The 12,698-nt window shown below is 36.6% G+C and overlaps 1 protein-coding gene across 8 annotated transcripts in view; it reads right to left on the bottom strand.

Moving 5' to 3' along the window:
- ATP13A3 (ATPase 13A3) overlaps window positions 1-12,698 on the bottom strand; it is a 98,985-nt gene that overhangs the window by 68,484 nt on the left and 17,803 nt on the right. For 6 of the 8 annotated variants that reach the window (XM_025473236.3, XM_049105237.1, XM_025473243.3 and 3 more), the window contains one exon: window positions 1,413-1,511. In XM_025473236.3, coding sequence (XP_025329021.1) covers window positions 1,413-1,463 — 51 coding nt within the window. In that variant the 5' untranslated portion in view covers window positions 1,464-1,511. Of the gene's footprint in view, window positions 1-1,412; window positions 1,512-8,247; window positions 8,425-9,056; window positions 9,822-12,698 lie in introns of those variants that run through there. The other 2 variants (XM_025473237.3, XM_025473258.3) reach the window with 2 other exon arrangements.

The raw sequence follows: 12,698 nt of genomic DNA, 5'->3' as shown, positions 1-12,698 counted from the left end.
CCCTGGGCTGAAGGCGGTGCTAAACCGCTGGGCCACCCAGGCTGCCCATCCACTGTCTTATTTCTGTGTCAGGACATAAACCATAATATCACACTGTATTTAGATGAAGTTAAGTTTTAAATTTATTTTTCTCCCAAATGATTAACTAAATGTCTCAATACCACCATGACTGATCAAATTTGACCTCCCGAACCAAAATATTCCAGTTGTTTTTTAGCCCCTCCACTACCATAACCTAACAACAGTTGCCAAATTTAGCAAGTGAAAATGCAGGGGGCCTAGTTAAATTTAAATTTCAATAAAAAGGGGATCCCTGGGTGGCGCAGCGGTTTGGCACCTGCCTTTGGCCCAGGGCGTGATCCTGGAGACCCGGGATCGGATCCCACGTCGGGCTCCCGGTGCATGGAGCCTGCTTCTCCCTCTGCCTGTGTCTCTGCCTCTCTCTCTCGCTCTCTGTGTGCGACTATCATAAATAAATAAAAATTTAAAAAATAAAATATTTTAAAAATAAAATAAATTTCAATAAAAAATTTAGCAAAATATTCTTGTTTAGCCTAGCAACATATGAGACATGCTTATACAAAAAAATTTATTCCTTGGAGCACCTGGGTGGTTCAGTGGTTGAGTATCTGCCTTTGGCTCAGGGCATGATCCCAGAGTCCTGGAATCAAGTCCCACATCAGGCTCCCCGCATGGAGCCTGCTTCTCTCTCTGCCTGTGTCTCTGCCTCTCTCTGTGTGTTCCTCATGAATAAATAAATCAAATCTTTAAAAAAAATTTATTCCTTTATTATCTGAAATTCACATTTAATGGGGTGTCTTCCATTTTCCCTAACAACCTTATCTCCCCGCTACTACAAAGAGCTTTAAAGTTGTTTTTTTATTAAGCTGATTTTTTTTTAAGATTTTATTTATTTATCTGATAGAGAGCGAGCACACACAGGGGGAACAGCAGAGGGAGAAAGAGATGCAAGCACCCCTCTGAGCAGGGAGCCTGATGCAGGGCTTGATCCCGGGACCTTGGGATCATGACCTAAGCCAAAGGCAGATGCTTTACCGACTGTGTCACCCCAGCGCCCCTAAACTTATTTTAAACCTCTTTTATAAATCAAAATTACAAATCTTACATTTGCGATTATATTTAAAGCATTAGCTAACATAACTGCTTCAATTATCAAATAAAAAAGCATACTCCTCTAAGTATTACAGTTCACAAGTCAAACAGGAATTATACTAAAACCAGCAAATAGAAACATTACATAATCCCCATTCAAAAAAACACAGGGCAAGGAAAGCACATTGATTTAGTGTTTTGTTGTTGTTTTATATAGTTTTCTAGTTCCCTTGGAATAATATTATAGAAATAATAATAAATTCTTCATACTTGACAAATAAATTATAAAAACCAGTTACCATTTCATCTTCTTGGCCCTGGTTGATAGTCTTCCTTTCTTCTTTGTCCATATCTACAGTGGTTTGATAGGTCTTGTGCTTCAAAACAGATGAAGATAACTGAGGGGAAGAAGAACAAACATTAAGGAATTCTATTGTATCTCAAAAGACTATATAACTTTATAGTGTAAGACTTTGTCGTGATACGTGTATCAAAGTTCAACTGATACGTAAGTACTCCCTAAACTGCTAGCTGGTTCTGATGACATTTTCAATAGTGTGCTAGTTCTTATGATACAATCTATCACAAAACCTGGCATATTTTATCAATTAACTTACACTAGCGATAGTCTTCGTATAAAACAATTTAAGTTCTGTGAGAAACTACTACAGAATCTTCCCTTTTCATTCCCCAGACTCAGAGATCAAATTAGTTTAACCATTTTGAGCTAAAAGTGCTTCACATAACTCAAATTTACTGCTTGTTTGAAGTACAGTGAAGGAGTACGAGCAGTGAAACCAACCCCAAAACCTCTCCATGATTATTAAATTAATCATTAAACAAATATTTACTGAGAACCTTTTACATGAATGGTAATCCTTGGCCAACAGTCAATTCCTAAAGAGGGGGTACCCCTATTAGAGATCACTCCCCCATTCTGATTCTAAGTGCACTAAGCAATCTTCTAATTGTTTGACTACCCATGATGTCTAGGAGAAAACTGAGCTGACAAATTTCCTGTATTAAAAAAGGATACTAACTTGAAATATTAGACATTCAGCCACACATTAAAGGGATTTGCAAAATATAAAACAATGTCTTAGGTATTTTTCAGAAGAATATAATTAATCTGCAATAAGCTTATTACTGTTATCGTTTATTAACATTGAGTTAATATGCTTAAAGACATATCAGTTCTAATTAATATAGTATCAACAGATATAACTCACATAAACAAAAGCTCTTTAACAGTTCACAATAATTTTCAAGATTATAAAAATGTCTGAGACCAAACAGCCACTACTTTAGACTAGGATTATCTCCACAGAATACAGTGGGAAGATTACTTCTCTCATTCCAGATACCATCCTCCTACTCATCTATCCAGTGTGTAGCAAAGGTCTGACACAATAGACACTCAAAAAGCATTTGTTGAATAAATGATGTAAGGAAGATTTTGTGCTAAGATAGCAACAGCTATTTAATGTTTACATGATATGAATTAATAATTAAGTAAAACCAACTGCAGAATTTTAAACAAATCTCATATATAAAAGTACTGAAATATCTTGATTTATATCATCAACAAAATGACCAAAAAAAATACTGATGCTTCCTGCACCAGTACTGAAAGATTTTGTACCTTCTGGTAAGCCCTATGGTTGGGGGTCATGGCTGAGTGGGATTTCTACAGAAATAAAACACAAAGCATTGATTACATATACATGTCATACATATTGTGTATAAACTGTTCCATATTACCTATGTTAATAATGTTATATGTAACATACACAATAATATGACATGTATATGTGATACATATTTTACACAGACACACACACACACACACACACACATACAAGGAGTCAGTACCATCTTGAAAATGAAGTCTTAGAGATATCTGGTCCAACATCTCCAAAACACACATTATCATACCACCCTGTGAGCAATTTAACAAAAACTGCTTCTCACTCTACAGGTATGAAGTCATTCTACCATGGTAAAACCAGTTCATCAAATCAAAAGGATTGAGGTGGCAGTTATTCACAAGGGCTATAACGTACCGCTATAAAATACTGGAAGAGCAAGCCCGACCTCTTTCCCTGCAGAAAAGATCCGCTATTGTTAACTCAATGTGAAAGGCATAGCTCAATCCTGCAGGGAACCCAACAGTCACTCTCAATTGGGGAGATGAAGCTAGAAGTCTGGGGAGACATGGAAGTAGGCAAATTTGCAGGGCAGATTCTCACAGGGAAAGAACATGGAAAATATCCAAGATGGTTCCCTCAAGTCTTTAGCTGAGTACTGATCAGTGCACGTGTGTGAAGAAACTACTGAGGCCAGGGAAAGTACCATCCAAAAGGATTAAGAGGAAAAACTCATCGTGGCTCACACAGAGCTGAGAAGAGTACCCCTTCCTACCAACCATTAGTTACAAGGAACCAGGAAGAGCATTTAGATGGGTGTTGCTTCAGTAGCAGGATCAAATTAGTCCTAAACTAAAAGCTACTCCAGGGATGCCTGGGTGGCTCAGCGGTTGAGCATCTGCCTTCGGCTCAGGTCATGATCCTGGGGTCCTGGGATCGAGCCCCACATCGGGCTGCTTGCAGGGAGCCTGCTTTCCCTCTGTGTCTCTGCCTCTCTCTCTCTCTCTCCCATGAACAAATAAAATGGATGGATGGATGGATGGATGGATAGATAGATAGATAGATAGATAGTTAGATAGAGGGCAGCCCAGGTGGTTCAGTGGTTTAGCGCTGCCTTCAGCCCAGGGCGTGGTCCTGGAGAACTGGGATCCCCAGGCTCCCTGCATGGAGCCTACCCTGCTTCTCCCTCTGCCTGTATCTCTGTCTCTCTGTCTCATGAATGAATGAATGAATGAATGAATGAATGAATGAATAAATAAATAAATAAATAAATAAATAAATAAATAAATAAAATCTTTAAAAAAAGATAGATAAAAAAATGCAAGCTACTCTGGTCCTACCTAACACAACTTAAGATGTGAAATAAACTGTTCCCAAATAACTTAAGAACTTCACAAAATAAAGCTCAAGGCATTTACAGGAATACAAAATATCCAGTCCCAATTTAGTAACAATACCTGACATCCAATTAAAACTTAACAGGTATGCAAAGAAGAAAAGCCATATTTTTTTATAAACTTATTTTTTATTGGTGTTCAATTTGCCAACATATAGAATAACACCCAGTGGTCATCCCATCAAGTGCCCACCTCAGTGCCCGTCACCCAGTCACCCCCACCCCCCGCCCACCTCCCCTTCCACCATCCCTAGTTCGTTTCCCAGAGTTAGGAGTAAAAAAAAAAAGCCATAATGAGGAGAAATCAGGAGAAAAAAACCAAGAATGACACAAATAATAGAACTGATAAACAAGGACATTATAATAGCCATTGTAACTGTAGTCCATATAATCAAAAACAAGAGGAAAGACTGAAGAGATTAAGTACAGACATGAAAGATATAAAAAAGATCCCACTTGACTATAACATAAATAGTATCTAAGGTGAAGAATTTACTAGATGGGATTAGCAGCAGATTAAATACTGCAGAAGAAAAATCAATGAATTTGAAAACAAAGTAACAGAAATACCAAAATGAATAATGAACAGAAAAAAAGACTAGAGGGAGAAAAAGCACATAACAACATCAATAAGCTCTGAGACACCTGTAAACACCCTAATATATATGTTAAGGTAGGAGGGACCAAAAATATGTGATGATATAATGACCAAAATTTTTCCAAATTAGATGAAAAACTATAAGCCTACAGATCCAAAAAGTCCAACTAATACTAAGCAAATAAACACTGAAAAATTACACCAAGGCATGTCATTATCAAACTGCTCAAACTGAAAAGAATCTTAAAAGGAGCCAGAGGAAAAAGATGTGTTATATACAAATGAAGACAGATAAGAATGACATCAGATTTCTTGCTAAAAATAATGCTGGTAAGAAAAGCTGAGCAACATCAAGAGTATCTTCCAAAATCAAAGGTGAAATACAAACTTTTCTAGACACAAAACCTGGAAAAAAATCATAATGAGCAAACCTACACCACTATCCAAAAAAAGAAAGTTAAAGAAAGTCCTCAAGTAGAAAAATGGAAATGGAAATATGGATCTCCATGAAGGAATGAAAAGCATCAGACATGGTATGTATATGGGTAAATATATATAATAGCACAAACAGGGGAAGAAATGGAAGTATAATATTATAAGGTTCTTAATAGTATCATTTGCAGGTAAACTGTAATAAGTTAGAGATGAACACTATAAACTCTCAAGTAACCATTCAACAGACTCACAACTAAAAAAAAAATGGTGATTAAACATAACCATAAAAAATACTAAACTAAAAAAAAGAAAAATACTGATATAGCAGGCAAAAAAGAAAAAAAAGGAGGAAAATGGAAACTAGAGATGAGACATTTAGAAAATAAATAGCAAGATGGCTGACTTAAACCCAACAATATCAATGATCACCTTAAATATAAATGGTCTAAACAGTAATTAAAAGGCTGAGATTGTGCTTTTATTTTTAAAAAGCAAGGCTAGGGCAGCCTGGGTAGCTCAGCGGTTTAGTGCCACCGGTGGCCCAGGGCGTGATCCTGGAGACCTGGAGTCAAGTCCCACATCGGGCTCCCTGCATAGAGCCTGCTTCTCCCTCTGCCTGTGTCTCTGCCTCTCTCCCTCTCTCTGTCTCTCATGAATAAAAAAATAAAATCTTTAATAAATAAATAAATAAATAAATAAATAAATAAATAAATAAATAAATAAAAAGCAAGGCTATCGAGACACCTACGTGGCTCAGTTGGTTAAGTGTCTGACTCTTGATTTCAGCTGAGGTCCTAAGATCCAGCCCTGCTTTGGACTCCATGCTCAGTACAGAGTCTGCTTTGGATTCTCTTTCTTCCCTCCCTTTCCCCCTTTTCCTGCTCTTTCTAAAATAATAAAATCTTAAAAAAAAAAAAAAAAAGGAGGCTACAGACAACTATATTTTGCCTATAAGAAATGTAACTTAAAATAAAGGCTCAGTAGGCTAAAGGTTAAAATGTATCATGCAGGGACGCCTGGGCTGCTCTGCCTTTGGCTCAGGTTGTGATCCTGGGGTCCCGGGATCGAGTCCTGCCTCGGGCTCCCCACAGGGAGCCTGCTTCTCCCTCTGCCTGTGTCTCTCCCTATCTGTGTCTCTCATGAATAAATAAAATCTTAAAAAAAAATAAAAAATTTAAAAAGAATAAAATATATCGTGCAAGCACTATTCAAATTAAAGCTGGAATAACTGTATTAATATCAGACACAGATTTCAAAGCAAAGATTAGGGACACCTGGGTGGCTCAGCGGTTGAGCATCTGCCTTCTGCTCATGCATCCAGGATCAAGTCCCTGATTGGGCTCCCTGCGGGAAGCCTGCTTCTCCCTCTACCTGTGTCTCTGCCTCTCCCTGTGTGTCTCTCATGCATAAACAAATAAATCATTAAAAAAAAGCAAATATTATTAGTAGGGATTTTAAAAAATAATATTACCAGGGATAAAGTCATTTTATAACAACAAACGGGTCAACTGATGAACATAAAACAATAATCCTGAACATGTATACATTTAACATACTTCAAAATACACAAAGGACAAAAATCTAAACAACACTATCAATCAAACCGGTCCCAATGGATATTTACAGAACATTGAACTACAACAAAATACACATTCTTTTAACATGTGCACAGAACATTTACCAAGAAAGACCACATTCCAAAAAGTAAAAGATTCAAGTCATAGAAATAAGTTCTAAAAACAATGGAATTGAAACAGAAACCAATGACAAGGGATCCCTGGGTGGCGCAGCGGTTTGGCGCCTGCCTTTGGCCCAGGGCACGATCCTGGAGACCCGGGATCGAATCCCACATCGGGCTCCCGGTGCGTGGAGCCTGCTTCTCCCTCTGCCTATGTCTCTGCCTCTCTCTCTCTCTCTCTGTGACTATCATAAATAAATAAAAATTAAAAAAAAAAAAAAAAAGAAACCAATGACAAAAAGATTTTAAAAATCCATGAGTCAGATATCAATAGGGAAAGTACGAAGTACTCTGAACTGAATAAAAATGAAGATACATCAAAATTTGTGGGATGCAGCTAAAACAGTATTTAGAAATTATTTATAGCACTACATTTCCAAGAAATGCCTAAAATCATGACCTCAGCATACACCTTAAGGAAGTAGAAAAAGAGGGACACCTGGCTGGTTCAGCGGTTGAGGGTCTGCCTGCCTTTGGCTCAGGGCATGATCCTGGGGTCCTGGGATCAAGCCCTATTGGGCTTCCTGCAGGGAGCCTGCTTCTCCCTCTGCCTAGGTCTGTCTCTGCCTCTCTCTCATGAATAAATAAAATCTTAAAAAAAAAAAAAGAAAGAAAGAAAGAAGAAAAAGAATAGCAAATTACATCCACCGTAAGCACCAAGGGGAAATTAATAAAATTCACAGTAGAAATCAATGAAATAATAAACAGTAAAAGGAGTAAAACTCAGTAAAACCAAAGGCTAGTTTTGGGGTGTTTTTTGTTGTTGTTATTGTTTTTTTTGAGATCAACAAAACTAATAATCATTGCTAGTCAGTCTCAAAGAAAGGTGGGGGAGACACAAATTACCAATATCAGGAATAAGAGAGGAGACATCACCAGATTCTGCAGACCTCAGAAATATAATCAAGGAACTTAAAAAATAAAATAAAATAATCAAGGAACTTAACACTAAAGCAATACATCAACTTTTTGCACTTTTGTACTTACTTCCAAATAAAAATATTTTTAATTACAAAACCTCAATCTTTATCATAGGTCAGGGGATGGCCACAAGTTAGTAACTGCTACAGCTGAGTTAAAAGCTGAGTGTCATAGGTACATGAGTTCATTATACTAATCTTCCTATTGTTTTTTAGCATGTAGAAATTGTAATAGAAAGTGGTTTTAAATAAATAAAAGGCATACATCTGAAACTTTTAGATAGAAAAACATTTTCAGAAGATATTCACTCATTCCTGGCACCAAAGGCCATAAATCTTGAGAACTCTGCCTCTGTAAATCCCAAATCCACAGACCCAACTGATCATGTATCATGCATTACCCATAGTCTCTTACTGCCGAGTTTTGACTCTCACTCTTCTTCACTTTTGTCTTTTACCCAGGGTCTGATCCCAGGTCCAGGGATCGAGTCCCGCATCAAGCTCCCTGCGTGGAGCCTGCTTCTCTTTCTATGTCTCTGCCTCTCTCTCTCTCTCTCTCGTGAATAAATAAATAAAATCTTTAAAAAAAATAATAAAAAATAAAAATCATCAGTTATGATTCTCTTTAAGCATCCTATATCACATAGGAAATTACAAAGACTATCACATAAACTTTAACATTTAATTTAAATGTATATTTAAATTTTAATAAATAAAAAATAAAAAAAAAAAAAAAAAAGGGATCCCTGGGTGGCGCAGCGGTTTAGCGCCTGCCTTTGGCCCAGGGCGCGATCCTGGAGACCCGGGATCGAATCCCACGTCGGGCTCCCGGTGCATGGAGCCTGCTTCTCCCTCTGCCTGTGTCTCTGCCTCTCTCTCTCTCTCACTGTGTGCCTATCATAAATAAAAAATAAAAAAATAAAAAAAAAATAAATAAATAAATTTTAAAAACCTGTACATAACAGAAAGCCTCTAATTTTCTATGAATCCATAAAGATGAAAATCCATAAATATATTTTAAATTATATTGCCTGTCAAGATGAAAATACATATTAAACTATATCTAATTAGAACATTTGAAGCATTAATACCAAACTTCCAAAATCCGTTTAATTTTCAGAATATAACTATGGTAGCCTGCAGGAGTGCATGCTTTTTAATCAAGTCAATTTCTAGATTATAGAAAACAAATTAAAGAAATTTTTCTTACCAAAAGCACTATGTCATCATTCTTCCCAATTGCTGTATCAGCAGCACTTTCAAAAGCTGGCTATTAATACTAAAAACAAAACTAGGCAAAAAAATCCATTCAGATGAGAATTTTCTGCCAAATATTGTTTTGACTCTTTTTGAACTGCTTCCAAAATGATTAAGATATTAAAATTTAGGATTTTTAAATTCACTGACTTTAAATGGGTTTTCAGAAGACATACATACCCTGGGGCACTGGTTAAGCTACTACTGAATAAATCACATCTAGTTCCAATTATACAGCCCATGCCTCAGCCTAGATGTTATCTAAATAGCAAGAAGCTCATAGGCTATTGTGCTTAACCAAACCCTTCCTTGCATTTACAATGAACTTGATTCTTTTGTGTGAGTAAAAACAACAGCACAGGACAAAGTGAAGCTATCAGGAATAAATCCCACTAAGTCAGATGCAAATTCTTGAAAGCTTAACTTATTTTTTTCCACACTATGAAGTACAGTGTTCTAGGGTAAGAGTTGTACCTCATTTTCTAAAACAAGAGGAGCTGACTTCCAACAGGGATAGAGATCCCCAAACCTCTAAGTCATTTTTCTTCAAACCTGAATTTCTTATTAGTTGGAACAATAGTTTTATAGTAAGTAGTATGTGTGAAGAGGGTTTTCTTTAAGGAGATTCCATGTACCTACCCAGAATTACAAATCAGGTAATTTTACAAGATGCTTTAGAGAGTGATCTAGAACTTGAGTGAAACTTCAAGTGAAGCAATTTTGAATAACACATTTTTAGTTTTTTACTTCAGTATTTGCCAAGTTCAGAGAGTTGGAAGTAAAAAATTAAAATTAAAACTGTTTGGGGGGGATCCCTGGGTGGCGCAGAGGTTTGGCGCCTGCCTTTGGCCCAGGGCGCGATCCTGGAGACCCGGGATCGAATCCCACATCAGGCTCCCGGTGCATGGAGCCTGCTTCTCCCTCTGCCTATGTCTCTGCCTCTCTCTCTCTCTCTTTCTCTGTGACTATCATAAATAAATAAAAATTAAAAAAAATAAAATAAAATAAAACTCTGTTGGGATGCCTGGGTGGCTCAGCGGCTGAGCATCTGCCTTCAGCTCAGGGTGTGATCTCGGGATCTGGGATCGAATCCTACATCGGGCTCCTAATGGGGAGCCTGCTTCTCCCTCTGCCTTTATCTCTGCCTCTCTGTGTATGTCTCATGAATAAATAAATAAAACCTATTAAAAATTAAATCAAATTAAAAATCTGTTGGCTCAAAATTCACAAAACGAAGTTATTCCAAAAGAAATTCTTAAATAGGGATCCCTGGGTGGCGCAGCGGTTTAGCGCCTGCCTTTGGCCCAGGGCGCGATCCTGGAGACCCAGGATCGAATCCCACGTCGGGCTCCCGGTGCATGAAGCCTGCTTCTCCCTCTGCCTGTGTCTCTGCCTCTCTCTCTCACTGTGTGCCTATCATAAATAAATAAAATTAAAAAAAAAAAAATAAAAAAAAAAAAAAAAAAAAAAAAGAAATTCTTAAATAACATTTTTTATAAGTTTGTAACATATACTCTGCCATTTTTTTTTTATACTCTGCCATTTTAAAAATTAAAATTGCATTAAGACTTTTGGGTCACTTTGCAGTGCTCAGACGGCACAGTTGGTTAAATGTCGACTCTTGGTTTCACTTCAAGTCCTGATCTCACGGTCCTGGGATCAAGCCCCAAGTCCAGCTCCACGCTCAGTCTAGTGTACTTAAGACTCTCACACTCCCACCCTCTCTCTCTCTCTGCCCCTCCCCCCTGCTCGCTCAGGTGTGCGCCCACTCTTGCTCTCTCTGAAATATATAAGTAAATCTTTAAAAAAGAAGAAGACTTTTGGGCCACCTTGCATTGTTGAAAGACAGAATGAATCACCTACTTGTCTCTGTAGTTCTAGATTTCTTTTTCTGAGACTTAAACATGCCTATCCATGTTAAATAAAAATTTGGCAAACCCATCTTTAAGGATCACTCACCAAAAGGTTTTTTAAAGATCCTAAAGTATAAACAGGTCAGCCAGCACTCTGAATATTCTTTCATTGTCAAATCTGTAGCATCCACTAAGATACCCTTCAGCAATTCAAAAGCAGTTCTCCCTTTGAAATAAAAAAGTAGTCTAATAACATGTAAAATCCTTACTCATTGAACAGCCTCAATTTTTATAGCTATATAAATATTGTGTAAAACAATTTTTTTAAAAATTCAATCTCCTAACTATAGAAACCAAACTGTCACAACTCTTTATGAGGGCAAAACTTAACACTTCAAGTCAGCTTCTAACAATAAGAATGACATAATATAATTTAATGAATACGTGGAAATTTTACAAGGATACCAGCTAAATTTTAACAAAGCTCTAGTGAATACCCATTTTATCACTTCCCATCTTGAACTTTCTCTTATAATACATGCTTTTGTTTCTGTGTTTAGGCTTAAGGAAGACCATTGTATCCAATATACACCAAACCAAGACTATTTACATTTGTAAAGTACAGTCTTTGTATAATTATGTTTTTTATAGGTTACAAAACAATGTGATATCTAAAACAAAATAAGTTAAAATTAGGAAAAGTAATATAATTATGTCTTAGGATCAATATTAGGAACATCAAGAGTTACAACTTAGCCCACACTATAGCATATTTACATACGTTTTTATCACTTTTATTACATACACTATTTAACAAATCACCCCTTTTATTCAGAGAAAACTCCCTGTGATGAGAATGTCATCATGAGAATGTTACATCAAAATGTAACTTGGAGTATTAATCAACTACAAAGTATTTAATTAGTAAAAATGGGAAAAGTAGTTTTGGACTGACAACTGATATCTATGTTTTAATTTTTGCTTTATAAAAATGGAAATGTGTAAAAATATATATATTTTTTTTAAGATTTTATTTGTTCATGAAAGACACAGAGAAAGAGGCAGACACAGGCAGAGAAAGAATCAGGCTTCCTATGGGGCGCCTAATACAGGACTTGATCCCAGACTCTGGGATCATGCCCTGAGCCAAAAGAGCATGTTCACATAAAAGTTCTTTTATGGACAACATAATAGTTTGTATTTTTAAAATGTCTACTTACATGAATGAGAGATTTCCATTTATTCAAGCTACTTTGTTCTTAAAACTTTTAAACTTCCCCTTAAATCTTTCTCACGTATGTAACTTTTCAAAACTCCATATTCAAGGACTGCGTTATAAAAACATTATAATTACTAAACTGATTTTAAATTCTATCAATTATGAAAAAATGCTGCAGCAGGCAATAGGAAATAGTAGATAGGATGGCTGTAATAAGACAAGTCCTACAGCCTGAATAATCAAAACAGACAGAACCAAAAGGGCGTAGAAAGAAAACTGGCTTCTACCCCTAAGATAATAAAAAACTTTAAAAAATGGAGACAGTGGCTACTAGTGGTGACAGGGTGCTGCAGAGTGAGAGTAAGGAAGAGATTTTAGTGCTTTTTGAATAGTTGTACCGTCTACATGTAATAGTATTTTTAAATAGTTAATGAAAGAAGGAAGGCTAAGTGTATGTATAAGCTTCTAATTCTACAATGCATGGACAATCTTGGGTGGGAAACTTGTAGGAACCTGAAAAGCA

This window comes from Canis lupus, chromosome 33 (genome assembly GCF_003254725.2).
Source record: "Canis lupus dingo isolate Sandy chromosome 33, ASM325472v2, whole genome shotgun sequence".
Lineage (NCBI taxonomy): Eukaryota > Metazoa > Chordata > Mammalia > Carnivora > Canidae > Canis > Canis lupus.
This window is presented reverse-complemented; position numbering and strand designations above follow the sequence as displayed.